The following is a 17,312-nucleotide window of genomic DNA, read 5'->3' as shown; positions in this document are numbered from 1 at the left end:
CCCCCTGTGCCGGCCCCACCCCCCGGACGTGTGAGCATCCCAGTGGCGTTCATCGAGCGGAAGGAGGAAACGGTGCACCCAAATGTGCCCAAACCAGCCGGGAAACTCAAGCATGTCAACTGGGTTAAGATCCCACAACATGCCATGTCAGGTGAGGTTTAGTATATCCCTGTTAGATCTCTTGAAAGTAGCCACTTTCCACAACCATTATTTTCATTAAAGACAATACTGCAAAGATGTATTGCATACAGATTGCATAGATATCTAAAAGAGGAAAAGCTACATTTGTGAATATTTTTACATTTGTGTCCTTAACATGTGCATTGTCATATCACGTCTTGCTTTTTGTGACTTCTTAAGGCTAGAAAAATTATATTTGTCAATTCTTAACTTGACTTTCAGGTAAGAACAATGTGTGGACAAAGATCCGTGAGTGGGAGGAGAGGATTGAGCCGGATTTCTCCCGAGCAGAGGAGCTCTTCCGTCAAACAGAACTTCCCACCAGAGAGAGGAAGAAAAAACAGGAGGAGGTGAGGATCACCTTTAACTTGTCTTTTCAATACCTATATGCTGATGTACTTGTAATCTATCAAATCTACTTGTAATGGCCATATTCCATATCAAAACGACATGACCCAAAGTTTTAAGCCAATCTCACAGATTTTAGTGTCATAGTTAGCAGATCACATTGGGTTTGTTAGCCCTGTTCTCAGGTTCATCTCTGGAAATGCAAATAATGCACTATAATGGATAGATAGCAGTATAATGATACAACAGTATTAGGGTAGCTTGTTTGAGATGCATGTAGAAGCAGAAGGCACTTTTTTCCCGACTTTTCAAAGTGGCTTCGTACTTAAAATGGTAAAGTCTAATGTCAGGGCACGAGTGTTTTAACTTTTATCAAGTCTTTATCTTCGAGGTAATATCATTGGAGTATTTTTTCTTACTTATTGTCCATAAAAGTAGCAAATACAGTTTCAACATTTCACCTTATCTGTCATTAAAGTGGGGCAGCTCCAAGGTGCCCCTACATGTACATCAGGTAGTGGTACATAACACCGCATGCCATCCCATTACTAACTTCACACATTACTTGCCTGGTGGTGAGACAAAACAATTGTTGCAGGTCAACCTTCTGGAGGGGAAGAGGAGTCTGAACATCAACATCTACCTTCGACAGTTCAAATGGTAGGTCGTTTACTGCTGCTTAGAGTGTGCGGTGGACTAGGTGCGACAAGATTCCCAGGATATCAGATCAGTGTTTCCCATAGTCACTGAGTTGGTAGAAATGTTGTCCAGTTTATATTTTATACACATCATGCACTTCCACATATGATGATATATATGCAGAACTTAACGAACACATAGCTTTGTATTACACACAAAATTTTTAGCTTGGAACATTTGGAGCACCATTTTGAGCACCATGATTTTCTAAGATTAAATATCTTACATATTTTGCATTAACTTACACCAGTTTACTGTTTTAAATTAGTGATCTTTAACAACTAATTCTTCATAAAAATCCTTTAACCACATGGTTTAAATTCCAAGACTTTAAGGCCAAGGCAATATCCAAGAAATCAGAACAAAAGATGAGAAGATCTTTGAGGAGGTAAAAAAAATCAGATATCCAAGAATCAACTTCAGAGGATCAGCAAATGGAGAATGTAATCCTTCTTCTTCAGTTCGATTTTAAAGAAAACAGATGGAACAGTTAGGATGTAATAGGATTTTTTCTGTAGAAAACCATGTAAGCCTGAGGATGACCAGCTAAGCCGGGAGTTATTTTTTATAGAAAACTGAGGCTGAACAGAACATGAAGCATAAACCAGAAGCAAGTCTTCCAGGAAGGATTTGAGAAGAGCCCTCTCATGCAAAACAAATTCTGTTTCCATTTATAGCTCCCATGAAGAGATTATAGACATGGTACAGCAAGGTGACCCTGAGAAAATGGGTGCTGAGAGACTGAAAGGACTGCTGAGATTACTGCCACAGGCTCATGAAGTACGTACCTGTGTTAGATAATGCATGCAATAAAGTCATAAAGTCTGCCTGCCACTCTGTTGACAGTACGTTTATGAGGCAAATGCTGAGTGTGTTAGGTGATGTGATGTTTATAGTAGGGGACAGGCAGCCATGTGCAGGCCAACAATACCTACACTTGGCAAGGGTTTTGGCTGTAATTGTATGTACATGCATCTCCAAACTCTAATATGATATGAAATATCTTCTATGCTGTATAATCTGTATTTTGAATAAGAGCTCACACTGCATATCACTGTACAAGGTGGGCATCTGCAAAGTGAAATGTTACATCCTTTTGGTCTCTGTCCATGGTGCTGATTTTCACACTGCTAGACTTCAAGTCATATGTATCTCAATGCTGAAAACAGAGGTACAAATGTGTATCATTCTTACTATAAGCTAATACTATGGTGCACCCTGCTTTCTACCATGTACATTACATTGAAACTAAATCTAGTAATTGTGACTTTTTTGTATGTTTGCAATGTGGAAGTGATATTTCAATCTCATCATGTCTGAACACAGATTGAGCTTCTGACATCCTACGAAGGTGACAAGACCAAACTGGGAGCAGCGGAGAAATTCTTCCTCCTTCTGTTAGAGCTTCCAAGGTGAAGGAAATTCCACATCTTTCAGTCATGAGTCAGTTTTTTCATGAGTCATTTAGTATAAAATCCTTGATTCATTGGCCATCAGTTGCCTTCTGGTGATGATTGGATTTTGTGATTGGACATTTCTTCAATAATTACCATAAATAATCAGCTTCTTATTAATCTGAACACCTGCCCCCTTAACCAGAGGGATTCATCATTCATGTGAGATTGATTAAAGGAATACACCACAACACAATGTAATGAGGGCACATTTTTTGTAATGAGGTACATTTTTTAAATCTTATCATGCTGGGTATGTCAAGAGGTATCAGGAAGGCAAGATGGTGAAAAAAAAAGGGTTGAATTAAAACTTAAATGAAACGAACTGAACACAAAATGGATATTAGATTCACATCATTTCCTGCCCATTCCTCTGTGCAGTTATCGCCTGCGTGTGGAAGGCATGGTGATGAAGGAGGAGTTTTCTGCCAGCATGGCGTTCCTGAAGCCGTCCATCCGTACTGTCCAGCAGGCCTGCCAGGACCTACTGGAGAACAAGAAACTCCAGCGGATCCTACAGCTCATCCTCCTCACTGGGAACTTCCTCAACTTTGTGAGTTGCATCAACTCAGCTATTTATCCTTGAAGTGACAAGTGCAAAATTTATAGTTCACTCTATTCCTGTTATTCCATGTATTAACAGAACACATAATACTGTGCTGTGCTACCATATGACTACTGATACAGATACCTTTGACATTTACATGTGCATGGTGAAAGGAACATTCTGAATATGTTTATAGCCACAAGGTACTTGTAATGTTTCAGTTTCCTTATCAGACCATTGCAGCTGTTCTTTCTCAAATCAAAAGCTGGATTCTGTGTAATTTGCATTTTCCCAAATCAAAGGACATAATAGCTGTGGAAGTAACAGTCATATTGAGCTGATAAATCTTACGGTGTGTTTTTTTTGTAACTCAAAAAAAGGACTTAATTTTTCTAATACTCCATTAAGAACTGTACCTTATTACTATGCAAGAAATAGGCAATAAAAGAATCATAAAATGTTGCATCTGTTCCAGAGCTGATGTGCAAAATGTTCTTTACTTTTTTTAGTATGCCCTATGGACTTTCTTAAGTTTCTTTCTTCCTTTGCATTCATACCCTTGAAGTTTGTATCTTACATGTATATGTGGTAGGTTGATACCAAAGTTGCATGTATCATAAACTAAAAGGAGACTCCATCCTTGTACAGGGAGGGTATGCTGGCAATGCTGCAGGCTTCCGGCTCCACTCACTTCTGCGCCTGGTCGACACCAGAGCCAACAAGCCAAAGATGAACCTCATGCATTTTGTAGTGCAGGTAACGTGGCATTTCTCGTACCAGCACAGGGCTTATGATTAACATGCAGTAATGCTTTCTTGTTCATGGTTTGAAATTGTAGTCTGGAAAAACACAAGAGATAAGAAAGAATTCTTTCGTATGCTTTTTTGTTTGTTTCGAAACCATCAGGTAACCATCTCTTGAATGGAACTTATAATATCATTGGTGTATGCATGGGTAAAACGATTAACAATACTTTAACTCAGATTGCTCACTATACAGTCTATTTGATTCTATGTTTTCTGTCCATGTAGGAAGCGGAGGAGAAGGATCCTTCCATCTTGACTTTCCCAGATGACATGAAACATCTAGAGGAAGCAGCAAGGTCAGATATTACTCTGACTTGTTCTTTTACCATCAAGACTACAGCCTCCTTATCGCCTACATAATGGTTTTTTACAGAATAGACATTATATGAAGACAGCTATAGCAACAGCTATATTGTGTAATTCTAATGTTTGTGATGATTCTTTAGATTATCCCTGGAAGGCCTGGGGAGTGAGATCCAGCAGCTGATGACAGGACTGCACCGTCTCCACAAACAGCTGTCCAACTCTGAGGATGATGTTAAGGAGCAGTTCCAAACATTTGTTGAGGTAACGCTGTAGCTCTTCTTTCTATCACACTAGCCATGGATGATTGCATAAGGGTTAACACTGGAGAGGATAAATCATACCAGTAACAAGAACTTAGCCCATTTTACAGAATGGCTGTGCAGGCTGTGTGTTTGAATGCCTTAATGGGTTTGTCTAACTTAAGATGTTAAAAGGTAAAACAAAAAAAGATGAATGTGCTCAACTTCGACTAGTCACTCTAGTCTTCAGTAGACCGACCTGGTGAGACTTGTCACATGGCTTCTCTGAAGTGTGATGTGAACACTGGGATAAAGGCATCAGGTAAAGATACTAGCTAAGTTAAGATGTTGTGATCCCTTCTCGCAGTCCTTGACTGCACGTGCTCTATAGCAATGCTATGTGGATGGCATATGGCATCTCTTCTAACATCTATCATCCCCTAGCGAGCCATGGTGAGTGTGTGTGAGCTGCAGAAAGAGCTGGGCACCATCAAGCAGCTAGCCAGGAAGCTGGCTGTCCACTTCTGTGAGGACCCCAACAGCTTCCAACTTGAGGAGTGTCTGCAAATCTTCAAGACATTCTGTGAGAGGGTCAAGACAGCTCACAAGGTGTGTCCATCAAGGTCATACTGATGTCAAAATCTTTGCAGTATTTACAGATGATAGGCTGAGCACATAGGCTGAGGGTTGCTAAATGTTGTGAGATTTTCCGTTCTCAGGAGAACATCCAGCGGCGTCTGCAGGAGGACATGGCAGAGAAGAAGCGACGTGAGCGGGAGGAGTTTGAGGCCAGGAGGAAGGCCATGAAGGCTGACGCCCCACCGCCTGGCCGCTTCAGCGCACCGGCCTCTCCCACAGAAACAGAAGGTAGAGGAAAAATAATCTTATTTTGGAGCAGTAATGTTATACGTCAAGCAGCTCTTTAGCAAACAATGATCTTACAAGTGTTAGCAATCAGTGCAGCAAACTCTGACATGCACTTTTATATATTGTGTGCATGAACCAGTGCAAGTTAGGTGCAAGACAGAAATAGTTTGAATTTTACTAGGTGGTAACTTGTGTGTGCAGGTGGTGTACTTTGATGATCGCTGTTAAATTTTCCTACTGAAATTGCCTAGTTGGTTGCCTACTCTGATGCTTTTGTCCATCTGCAGCACCAGGCATGGTGGACAACCTGCTGGAGGACATAAGACGAGGCTTCAAGATGAAGAAATCTCCTCATGGGAAAACTAAAACAGCCAGCCCAGCCAGGTACTGTACCTTTATGTTTATGTGTATGTGTATGTGTATGTGTATGTGTATGTGTATGTGTATGTGTATGTGTATGTGTATGTGTATGTGTATGTATATGACATAAGCACACATCCATCCTATGTATCTTCAATCTCCTGATGAGTAGTCTTCAGTACTCAAGCAATTTGATATGATTTCGGAAATGGTCAGTCGTATCCACTACCTTTCGTCAGTGACACTGGTGAGATCTCAAGATCCACAGGTTTATAACCACAAACTATTAATTGATACACAGCAAAGTGAAGAAAAATTTTTGATAGTTCAATAGGAAAGTTAGACATAGTCAGGACAAGATTGATGCAAATGAGTCAATAAATCCTTGCTATTATTTGTTGGGCAATGTTTGTAGTTACAACTGCCTCAAAACTTGGGTTTGATTCCATCTAAAATTCCTTATTCTAGAAAAAGGGACAAGAGATCACACAAGCGAGATCCCAGTGAAAATCGGGAACGTCAGGTGGATCGTACCCAGATTGTGCCCCAGAGCCTGCCGGTGCCGCGGGATCGCTCCAGCAGTGTGACGTCATGTACCACTGATGAGGACAGCATCAGTATCATCAGTCAGACGTCAGAGAGTGACAAATCCTCCTACACATCAGCAAAGGACAGGTGATTCGGCAATGCACAAGCCTGACTTCATTCATTCATTCACTATCTTGATGGCAAAATGAAATCTTGACACTTTCCGTGTCAACAGAGCATCAGATTTTTATAAAGAAATTCAGGTTTTGTAGGTCAAGTTCTGCTGACCAACAGACCTCTAGACCTTGTTTGTAAGAGTAGCAGATTTTATGTTGAAGTGATTAATTTTGCAGTTATATGAAGTCCATAGATATTATCTCTCACTGAACCAAATCTTATTCGTATGCAAAGTTGTAAACCTACAATGATTTATGATTGTTATCGATAATGTTATACCACTCAGAAAAAGAGAGAGAAGGTCTTACAAGCGCGACTCGAGTGAGGACAGGGAGAGCCAGTCGTCAGACCAGGGCCCCAGCCTGCTTCATCCTCCCCGGGACCGCTCTAGTAGTATCACCTCCTGCACCACTGATGACGACAGCCTCAGTCAGTCATCAGAGTGTGAACAGTCTTACCCATCCCCAAAGGAAAGGTGACTTGTCATACAAGCTGCTTTAATTGCTTCATAACTTACAACTTCATATAGAGGACACTAACAATTTCTGCAGTCTTTCTTGCCTACTTAACCACTAGTGCTATCAGCTTATTGGACCACCTCTTACTACATGTATTAACAAAATTCATGACTAATTTTTCTATCATAGGTAGACTCTGATGATAAAAAATGTGCTTTAAACATAGCTTGAAACTCCTCTATTAGGTACCCTGAGTGAGCTCTGTCCTTTTCTATCCCTCAAAATCTAATCCCAACACTGGAAAAGATTTTTTAAAAATCACATGCCTCATTAAGAATCAGCTGTGCACCAAAGGTGGAATAAGAAGTAGTGTACAAAATCCCACACTACTAACAAAACCAGCTAGTATCTATTATAACATAAATCCTGATGATATGTAATCATTCCTCACCACTAACGGTGGATTCTGGTGCTGACCAAACTCTGTGCAATCCAAAATGTTCCAAACTTGGTAACGAGATGTTCCAAAAACAGAACAGCCCCAGGAAGTGCCCATGACCAAGCCAGGAGCTCATCTGATTCCAGAAATTGATCAGCCTTACAGTGTTGCATGTTACATCGCAGGTACCTGTAAACTTTGTACATACCTACTGCCTCACCTTTTGATTACTTACTTAGTACTAGAAGTACCAAGTACAAAATGAATTGTACATAAAATAGATGCATCTGAACTAAAGAATAATAATTGTAGATGCAACAACACTTGTATCATTATTAAATTGTCAATTCTGTGGCAAGGACTTGTATTCTGGCCACAATTATCATTTAGATAAATTGTATTACCACATTTTCTGACATCTAAATCCAATATGCCCAAAGAATTTCTTCTGAACTGTGAAGCTTCTATTGTGACTTTTGGTTGTGCTGTTGACTTTTGCAGGGCAGTTATCTCCCCGGAAGCGATGGAGTATGTAGTACACCAGATCCAGAAGTTAGAGATTACCTGTGCTGACGAGGACAACTGTCAGCCTCCGCAGAAGAGCCAAACGGAGAAGGACGACGCAATCCCCCAACCCCAGAAAACTGGCAAATCCCAAGAACAACCCCCCACAGGTGACTCCTTAGTTGAAAAGCCCAACAAAAATGAATATGTTGCAAAGAAAGCTCAAGCTGACAGTCAACCGGAAAAAACAGCTGCAGCGCAATTAAAAAGTAGTGACGACAGGTCACAAAGAGATTTGACAGATGGTAAAGTGTCTGAGACAGTTCAGAAAAAAAGTGATGCCAAGCCGGATAAGGGAGCTAAACCAAGTCCAGGTCAGAAACAGGCTAGTCAAGAAAGGGTGAGCAGCAGTACAGAGGGTTCAGGTTTGACATTGCCAAGTTCTACCAGCCAACAAAAAGAAGTGTCATCAGCTCAAGCTTCCTCCACAAATGTCAGACGTCCCCGCTCAAGGCAGCAGGTGTTGTCAGAACTGACAATGGGCATGGAAACCCCTGCAGTAGTAACACAAGGAAAGGCGGTGCCGCAGCATGCCGAAAAAAGGGGAGGGGCAAGGGCTGAGCATGCTCCTGCTCAAACTAAGAGGAAAGGGTCTGCCTCTCAAACTAAGAGCAAAGAACACCAGAAGCTTCCAGAACCAACTGTGATACTGGGAGAGCACACTAGCCTGAGTAGATGGCCTACTTCGACTTCCCTACCACGGGATACAAAGGCAAGCAGGAGGCAGAAGAGACAGCAGGCAGAGGCGAGGGCGAAGGCAGAGGCAGAAGGCAGAGCCCGGCAAAGACACAAGTCGGCACCAGCTGAGCGACATCGTCACCAAGGTTCTCACAGAACACTAGACACCAGGGAGAGACAAAGATCAGTTGATGAGAGGGTAGAGCACCACAATAAGAAGGCCCAGCGTGTACTAGCACAGGCGGAGTCTGACTACAACATAGAACAAGAGCCTGAAGTCTTACAAGTCAGGAGTGGGTCTTCTCTCGGCCTGAGCTACACTCATTCTCAAGATAGTGGAAGCCAAACCTTGTCTATGAGCAAGAAACATCCAAGTAAAGGACAGCTTCTCCCAAAATCTAAGAAACAAGCTTTAACCTTGTCCCCAACAACAAAGCAGATCCTTGAAAAGGGAGAGCTCCCTCCCCTACCAGACTATGCTAGCTCTAGTATGGGTGAGCTTCCTCCATTACCTGACTATATCACGTCAATGGGGGAACTTCCTCCTCTACCTGACTACATTGACATCAATGCAATGGGCAGCCTCCCTCCGCTACCGGACTATGTTGACTTAGGCAGCGTCCCAAACTTGCAGGACTCCTCACAGTTTCAGTCAGATCCTGCCCAAGCTAGGGACAGATTCCGGAGCCAGGACAGTCTGCACATGCATCATGATGAAGTTGACACTAAATGTAGTACCCTCCTTGATCCTGATCCTGCTCATGCCAAAACTGCCTCTCGTGCTCAAGAGCACCCTTCCCATGGCCAAAGCACGCCCTCTCAAGACCAAGGGCATTCCCGAAGCAGACCTTTACTGGACCATTTGCATGCCCAGGCTGGCCCTCACTTGGCGCACTCCCAGCCTCGACGCGACACGCAGTCTCGTACCAGCCGTCAGTCGCGTCGCAGCCGCTCCAGAAGAGGCCATCACCCTCCCAACCAAGGTTACGCCAGAACCACCCTCCCACCTCAGTCTGTCAGTGTCCATGCCATGTCACAACTAGACCAGGCCCGTTACGCAGAAGGCACTGCTTCGTCCAAGCTGGACCCAGTGCGTGCCTCGTCACATGAACTGGGCCGGGCAAACAGTGAAGGAAGCCCCAGCCAACCCCAGGGTCCTCCTCAGCAGCCTCAAAAGGACCCGCCACAGAGGCAGGCTGGCCCCACCAGATCTTCCTCGGAGCAGTTCTCTGACCTGGACTCGCGCTACGAGCTCCACAGGGCCGCCACAACCGAACATATCCAAGTCGAACCTCCCATCATGTCACATCCCATCAGACAGTCCAAGTCCACCATTATCGACTGGAAACTTCAGCTTCCTGATTCCGATGAAAAACTCTCAGGCGAGCAGGAGAGGGAAGGACCTGACGACTCCTCCAGGGACAGACGTGACAGCGGTTCCCGGCCAAGCACATTGTCGATGTCCAGGGAGAGACGTCGGTCCCGAGGGTGGAACGAGGACCCTAGCCCTTATAGCCTGCTGCAGGAGAAAGTCCAGGATGCCAAGGGGGACGTCCCAAGTGACGTTGCTCTGGCCATGTCACTTTTCGGACCAGGTAAGTTGTGCCGGCGAGTTCAAGAGGATGACTCATGGTACACTTACTTGCTTGACATCTGCTTTGTGTGCTTTTACTTAGAACTGCATTGCAGTTTGTTTTCAAAAGAAAAACATACAACATGTATGCATCTAGAATTTTCTCCAGTTATGTCCTAATTTCTAGGTTCATGGATATTTTTTCTATCTTGATTGGATTGTTTTGATTACAAATTTTGATGGAATTTCCTAATACGGAACCCCATGTATTTTATTCTGTCTTCAGGAGACCAGCCACCACCAGCACAGAAGCCGATCGAACCACCGCCCAGGCATCGCGCTCGGAACGCCTGCAGTCCTCCTGGAAGCCCCTTCGGTTTACCTGATGTGAATAAGATAGCTGATGCCATCACCTGCAAGCAGCAGTAAAGGTTTAGGCTCTGTCCTTTGAAGTAAGAAAATAACCCCTGCTGAAACATACCTGAAAGGGAGTTTGTTGAGATATTCCATGCGGGCAATACTTGATATTCTGTTGCCTCCTAAAGTTGCTGATAGTAATAATAGTAGGCATCCTTCCATCTCGAGACAAAGTCAAGGGAGGGCAAAAACAATCAGTTGCTTGGTACAAGAGCTGAAATAGTGTTATATCAAATTCTGAATTAATCTACTTATTGACTCAAATTATCGAACCAATTATAGCAAATATGTGCAATATTGAGCCAATATTGTTAATTTGTGAAGCTTCGACCGTCCAACAAATTGAATCAAATGGGGAGTAATAAATATATTGCAGATGTGTAAGAGGTGTAAATGGTATTGAATCAATGTCATTGAAAACATTGGATATATTAAGTTGTTACTGGTGTTCCAAAGGAGGCTGTGTGGGACTGATAAAAGTATATACGTCATATCAAATTCCCTCTCATAAGTTGTTACTTGCACTTTCTTGAGAACTGAAAAGGGTTGACATTGAAATATCTTGCAATGTCTAAACATGAATTTTTTGGTAAAACAAAATCTAAAAGTGTTTGCAGGGATCAAAACATACAATAGCAATAAACATACAATAGATTCCTGCATCACTCCTTTCGAAATGAACACAAATATGAGTTTTAAAAAAGATGACCAAAAAAATTTACACTTCTTGAGATTTCAAAGTCTGGTCCAACATTGATACCAACCGTAGTTAGCAAATTGCAGTGATTTACTGATTACATAATTATAAAAACAGAAGTACTTTATGACTCTGATAAAAATTATGCATTGTTTTGGTGACTTAGGTCCTTAACGGTACTTATGTCTCCTGGCAACCAATTTCCACTGTCATTGCACCTAAGCATGATTTACCCTTACCCAACTTTTGTTCTTGTATCACACCTTGGTCAGACTCTTGTTATGATTATGTTGAAGTGGCTTATGCCTAGCATGTATTACAGTCTCTCATTGTCAGACAGATTGGGGGGGGGGGTGCTTGGTTGGGTTAGTACATGTAGGTGGAGCATGATTTTAGTCAGGCTGTCTGATCACCAACAGCAGGCCTAGTGCAGTTCTTGGTCTGTACAATTACTGTTTGATGATAAATGTCTGTCTCCAATAATTCTACACTGTCTTTGAACTATGTAATCAATGTTACATGAAGATGAAATACATGTAGTGTACTAGTACATGTACTACAACCAATGTGATGTTTAAGTGGTGATTGTGTTGGATAAATAAATCAAATATTTATGAATAAAGGCAAAGTGCAATATCCTATCCCAAACTGGAAAGTTTGTGGTAGCAAAGGAACTAGAGTCATAAAATGTGCATTATGCAAGGAAAGGAAAACCGTTTTGTCTTAAATGTGTTCCTTGTGAAAAAAGTTGTGACTATACTGTTGAATGATAGGTCTATGCCAACAACATGTGGTTAGTTTTTAAATGGGATATATGTGTTTATATCATTAATAGATATCATGCATTTGTATCATTAGGAGATATCATGCATTTATGGCCACAACATATATACCATGTATACAGCTACCTCTTAACATGTATATTGTAACAGATAATCCATGACATTAATGTGACAATGTGGTCAAACAGATTACTGTAAATTAGAAGATTTTCTGTTCTCACCACAAACTCATTCCACTGTGTACATTTGTTCTGCCTTCCATTGTGCTACTATGATTGTTTCACTCAGATACAGTGAACTCGTGATTTTCCCTGTTGCGAAAATGAATTTAGTGTTGTAATTCCTGAAGTTGACAATATGTTAACACCATCAGAGTATGTTCACAAAACTAAAATCACCGCTCTTGAGTATTGTGAATATTTTGGTTGGAAGCTGTGACTTAAAAATATTCATGGCTGCAAAGTGAAATACAAAATCATGATTCAAAGAGAATGCTATATCGGTGAATTCAGAAGCAATGAGAATGAAAGTTAAAGAGTAAAAATAGTCAGCCTTCTTTCAGGATGGCTTTTCTTTTAGTCACTCCTGATTTCATCTCTTATTACCAGTTTTGATGTCTATACTAGAAATATGGAAGCAATCGGAAACTAATTAGAATGGTACCAAGGATCATCAAAGTTTGACTTGAAAGCTGAGACCTCACTTTTAGTTCACTTAATATGACACTTGACACGTGCATCTGAATGATACCTGGAAAGTCTTACTATTCCCATCAAAATGTTGTCATTGTGACATTTTTGTCAGACTTGTAAGTTGTCAAAAAAGGCGAAATGCTCGGTAAGATGTGGTAACAGGACTTAAAGACGTACACATTTGTCATATAGATTTAGTCACAATATTAAATATTAAACTATTTGGGGCCATTTGCATTTATAGTTTAAAAAAAAAGGATCCATTCCAAAGTCATTTTCAATATCTTTGAAGTGGCTGTTATAGCTATTGTTTAATGGTAAACTTGTTGTTTGTGTCTAAAAATCATGTTAAGATGACAGATTTGAGTGGTCAAGAGTTACCATCATATTCATAACTTTTATCTTTTTTACTAATCTTTAAAGATTATTCACTGGTGATCATTCCATGACCATGAAATGCTATGAATTTTGTAATAAAATAAAGGACACTGTGCAATCACATGCTTGTGTCATATTTAAAGCTCTTTCATGATCAGTGCTCCCCAATTAGGGAAGACAAGGGCAGGGCTAGGATCTGCACTGCATAGAAAGTTGTAATTGAGGGAAGCAATGGGGCCAGTGGCTAGGCACATACACAGGTTCTTTGTCTGATATTAAGTATATATTTTTAGATCAACGAAGCGGGATTTAAAAACTAATTGAGTTTCACTGTGCACATTGATGGATTACTTAATATAATGTCAGTGGTGGCATTCCACTTTAAAAATTGTGTTAACTTACATTTTACTGTCATACACTTAACCTTGCATTAATAGTTGTCATTTCATTCAGACCAGTTCAAAGGAAAGTGCTACAAGAAAACAACATGACAAGGAGCTCTGGTGCATTCTAGCTTTATTTAATGATATCCTAGTCCTGCACAAACCAAGCTGGGGCCCAACACAAACCCCTCCAGTACACGCACAAATCAATGCTGGATATTCATTGCACAATTTTGGACATGACCAAAACTAATGACACTCCTGCAATGACTGACTTGAAATTTTTATGCAAAGTGGGAAGACGGTCCATCCTAGTTTGATCCAAGGCAAGATGTGGTTTGTCTGGTGGAAATTTCTCACATTGGATACTGTAACTGACCTGGACTGGATCGAAATTCAGGCTGTCATTTCATGACTACCTCGGAACTAGTCTGCTCACACATTACACAGTGGGTGATCAAATTCCACACCTGGGTTTAGTAAACAGAGACAGGATAAGGTTTATCTTTCCGTTACATATTCAACTTGACAGACAGGACGTCACAGAAACATAAAGACACTTTTTTACGCTTACAGGAATGTAGGGGACATGAATTCCCTAGAGTCTGCTTAGGCTGTGACTTGGCTTGTGTAAGACGGTGGGGTCCTAGTCTTCATACACCCAGCTGAACTGGCCAGCGGTGTAGGTCACAAGTTCCTTGTCTGTGAACCACAGGGCGATCTCCTTCTTCGCACTCTCAACGGAGTCGCTACCGTGGACAAGGTTCCTACAAAAACCAGTCAAGTACAATCATGTACACTTCATAATACAGCTTAATACTAGTATATGTTTTCCCATTAAAGGCCTATAGATTAAAACCTGTCTTTCAACATGGATTTCTAATAAAACATCAAACCTTCAACTGAAAAGACGGGGCTATGCCTGAGGTACTAAAACACAACTCTAATAGGGGGGGGAAATGGTGCTGGAAAGAGAGATACAAAGCTATGGGAGAGGATATTAAACGGTAACATTAACCCTTCTTTCAATTTCAAAATGGAAAATATGTTGCTGCTGACACCTACCTGCCAACTTCAACACAGTAGTCGCCCCTGATGGTACCAGGCTTGGAGTCAGCCTGAGAAAAAAGGTATGATAAGATTAGTGTTCTAGCCAGCCGGAATTTTTTGGCCCATCTCAATTTTGTTTGACGTAATATCATGCTGAGTGCCTTAAGGGAACTGAGGCATGACAATCCTAGGGGAGCCCGCCTGGAAAATTTCATGTCATAATGATATGCATGTATTAGTAAAAGATTACCAGTAAGAAGTAAAACCCTAGGGATCACATGTAACATGGTCTTAACTACAAGCAATCTTATGGTGACATTGGTGCAATATGAAAGGCAAGTAATGTAACGTTATCGAGTATGCAAAATTATACATTTTGTGTCTAACAGTGCATACTATGTATAAAGTGAGGTATAGGTAAACAGGAAATTGGCGGTGTTCTGGTCTGCTTCTAGATCTAGGCATGGCAAAAATGAAAAAGGACTTACAGGGTTGGTCTCTCCCAGCATCACACGTCCAGTCCTCACCACATCCAGACCTTCCCACACCTGAAAACAACACAACAAACATGGGTAAGAGTGTGTTTGTGAGTTAGTTAGTTAGTACTTAGTCCAGCTCCTCACATACCATTAAAAAAAATTGTTATGGAGGCATTGTAACAATTATGTACTGACTGGTGTGGTAAGATAATAAGAAAATTTTACATGTGGAAAGCTATCTGTGATATAGAGTTGGTTTAATTGTTTTACAAGTATTATTGGACTTGACTATGTAACATAAATGTATCTCACCATTGGAACAACAGGGGAGGTTGACATGTACTTGCACAGACCAGCGTAGAATGGCTTCTTCGCCAGGTCAATGTAGTGGCTCTTCATGTGTTCCTCTGTAGCCTGCAAACAAGTACAACAGCTTTGATACATGCTATTTTATTGGTTGTTTGATTGACCGCACCCATCCATGCCTTTCGGCACAATTGGCGTGCCCTGCCAGTCTTGTTGCGTTCAAACAAAGCTTTAACAATAATACATTGTCATTTCAAGTCGTCCTGACCCAATCATACAGGTAAAGCAATAAGATATTCAATATATTAGTCCCTTTTACCTCCACTATATAGGTGCAAAATATTAGAATAAAATCCCACTGATGTGCTTTCGACATCCGGCAAAATCAATTTCAGAAAATTATTGCTAAAGCCAAAGAGGTTGCTTGGCAATGTAACAAATGACAGTCTACAGCTAAGAAACCAACGCCGACAAAACCCAGCAAATATACCCACGTCGAATTTCGGGAAATTTTGTAGATTTGTTTAATAGCAGAAAAACGTGGTAAGAATGAGTAAAAGGGCAGGCTACTACACGTGCAACCACATGCCTTTAAAAATTAAAACCCTCGTGGCCTGTGTTCTACCTGCATGAACTTCATGGCCACCAGCTTGAAGCCCTTCTGCTCAAAGCGCTTGATGACTTCGCCCACAAGGCCGCGCTGGACGCCGTCGGGCTTGATCATGATGAAGCTCCGCTCCTGACGCTTGTTTTCTGCCATTTTACTGAAGATTTCGTGGAGGATCCAGAGGAGAGTTGCGAGCATGCAGGCACAAGATGGCGGCCGGGAGAGAAAAGAGACCGGTTGAGGTAGCAGGTCACAGTATTAATGGGCGACCCCCGGAGTCTATGACGCGGGTATAGAAAGTAGTGCAGCGAATATTCTTGAAGGCTGGGTAGAAAGCCTGATAAGAGCGTCAGCCAGATGTAAATTGTGCTGTGTGGTGTAGAAATGTATCGGGTTTGAGACTGTATGATTTGATTTGTGAAGGTTTTGCAGTTCGTGTATAAATGCGCCGTATTGTGCAACTGGCTTTCCGGGTGAGTCGGCTGCAGTTCAGGTCACGTCCGTAGGAGGCGATTTCAAAGTGTACGTCACGAGCAGATACGCCGACAGGATTTTTTGGTTTCTAGATATTTTGTAGTTTGTACCTTCTTCTCAAACATATTCGATTTTCGTATTTGTGAAGTGCACCCTGCTATAATTTTTACCGCGTCGAAGTGAGTCATCTTGGGGTCCTTAACTATAGAAATCCCCATAGGGCGAAAACTGTGTTCTGCTACCTTCAATAGACACGGGAATTGGCCATTAATTCCAAGCAGCGGTATTTTCGACCAAATTTTCTTGGTATACCAAGTACTGACGTAGACTCACTTAAAATGTACCAGTTTGTTTCACCGTCAGACCCCCGTTGCCATGGCAACGGCCCGCTATGACCGCCGCCTATGCTTAACTATGGGACTTAGTAGGGAAGTGCCACCGCCCCGAAGCCGCGTTCACCCCCCCCCCTTTTTGCCGTAAACAAGCCTTACACTAAGTAAAAATCACTCTAAATGATAGAGTAGGCACTGATGATCATTGTTAACAAGAAAAAGAGGGCCAGAATAGTACATTTTATTGGATAATGGGACCACTAAATGGCCCCTCGTACGGGCCTTGGACGGGCCCTAGCCCTATGGCAGGTGCCGAAGTGCAAAGTTGGCAATATCTCAGCAACCGTTTGGAGTTGTGAACTAAAATTTGGCCAGGTTTCGCATCTTGTCTAGTTTTGTCGACTGAGCGAAAGAAAATCCAAGGTCAAGTTGGTTCAAGGTAGCAGGTCACAGTATTAATGGGCGACCCCCGGAGTCTATGACGCGGGTATA

General features: G+C 41.8%; 3 protein-coding genes across 5 annotated transcripts in view; 2 read left to right on the top strand and 1 right to left on the bottom strand.

The window, feature by feature from the left end:
* The first annotated feature begins 72 nt into the window (after positions 1-72).
* On the top strand, positions 73-5,212 carry LOC109467741 (FH2 domain-containing protein 1-like). The gene is made up of 10 exons (XM_019765791.1): positions 73-151; positions 403-530; positions 1,109-1,188; positions 1,905-2,007; positions 2,554-2,639; positions 3,063-3,234; positions 3,877-3,984; positions 4,260-4,330; positions 4,481-4,601; positions 5,024-5,212. The coding sequence occupies exons 1-10, from the start codon at positions 145-147 to the stop codon at positions 5,210-5,212; spliced, it is 1,065 nt and encodes a 354-aa protein (XP_019621350.1). The 5' UTR covers positions 73-144.
* A 110-nt stretch (positions 5,213-5,322) lies between these two features.
* Positions 5,323-11,252, top strand: LOC109467852 (serine/arginine repetitive matrix protein 2-like). 3 transcript variants are annotated; one of them, XM_019765951.1, is made up of 6 exons: positions 5,323-5,446; positions 5,734-5,830; positions 6,275-6,481; positions 6,798-6,986; positions 7,910-10,245; positions 10,510-11,252. In XM_019765951.1, exons 1-6 carry the CDS (start codon positions 5,329-5,331, stop codon positions 10,650-10,652), a joined length of 3,090 nt encoding a protein of 1,029 aa, XP_019621510.1. In that variant the 5' UTR covers positions 5,323-5,328; the 3' UTR covers positions 10,653-11,252. The 3 variants fall into 3 exon arrangements, with proteins under 3 accessions (XP_019621510.1, XP_019621511.1, XP_019621512.1); XM_019765952.1 differs by lacking the exons at positions 5,323-5,446; positions 5,734-5,830 and having other exon boundaries at positions 6,316-6,481; positions 6,798-6,981; XM_019765953.1 differs by lacking the exons at positions 5,323-5,446; positions 5,734-5,830; positions 6,275-6,481 and adding an exon at positions 7,504-7,593 and having other exon boundaries at positions 6,977-6,986.
* Positions 11,253-13,688: 2,436 nt separating this feature from the next.
* The window catches only part of LOC109467869 (nucleoside diphosphate kinase B-like), an 8,936-nt gene continuing 5,312 nt past the window's right edge, over positions 13,689-17,312 (bottom strand). Inside the window, 5 exon segments of the mRNA XM_019765975.1 lie at positions 13,689-14,339; positions 14,638-14,690; positions 15,111-15,170; positions 15,414-15,515; positions 16,033-16,152. Of these exon segments, the coding sequence (XP_019621534.1) occupies positions 14,219-14,339; positions 14,638-14,690; positions 15,111-15,170; positions 15,414-15,515; positions 16,033-16,152 (456 nt within the window). The 3' untranslated portion in view covers positions 13,689-14,218.

The sequence above is a fragment of the Branchiostoma belcheri genome, unplaced genomic scaffold (assembly GCF_001625305.1).
Source record: "Branchiostoma belcheri isolate BF01 breed outbred unplaced genomic scaffold, Haploidv18h27 scaffold19, whole genome shotgun sequence".
Classification (NCBI taxonomy): domain Eukaryota; kingdom Metazoa; phylum Chordata; class Leptocardii; order Amphioxiformes; family Branchiostomatidae; genus Branchiostoma; species Branchiostoma belcheri.
This window is presented reverse-complemented; position numbering and strand designations above follow the sequence as displayed.

Bases quoted from the DNA above. Each gene is read 5' to 3' on its own strand.
- LOC109467852 (XM_019765951.1), top strand. From the start codon at position 5,329: ATGGCAGAGAAGAAGCGACGTGAGCGGGAGGAGTTTGAGGCCAGGAGG. The intron at 5,447-5,733 runs GTAGAGGAAAAA...GTCCATCTGCAG, and splicing joins CTCTCCCACAGAAACAGAAG to CACCAGGCATGGTGGACAAC. The intron at 6,482-6,797 runs GTGATTCGGCAA...TATACCACTCAG, and splicing joins TACACATCAGCAAAGGACAG to AAAAAGAGAGAGAAGGTCTT.
- LOC109467741 (XM_019765791.1), top strand. The intron at 2,640-3,062 runs GTGAAGGAAATT...TCCTCTGTGCAG, and splicing joins CTTCTGTTAGAGCTTCCAAG to TTATCGCCTGCGTGTGGAAG. The intron at 3,235-3,876 runs GTGAGTTGCATC...ATCCTTGTACAG, and splicing joins CTGGGAACTTCCTCAACTTT to GGAGGGTATGCTGGCAATGC.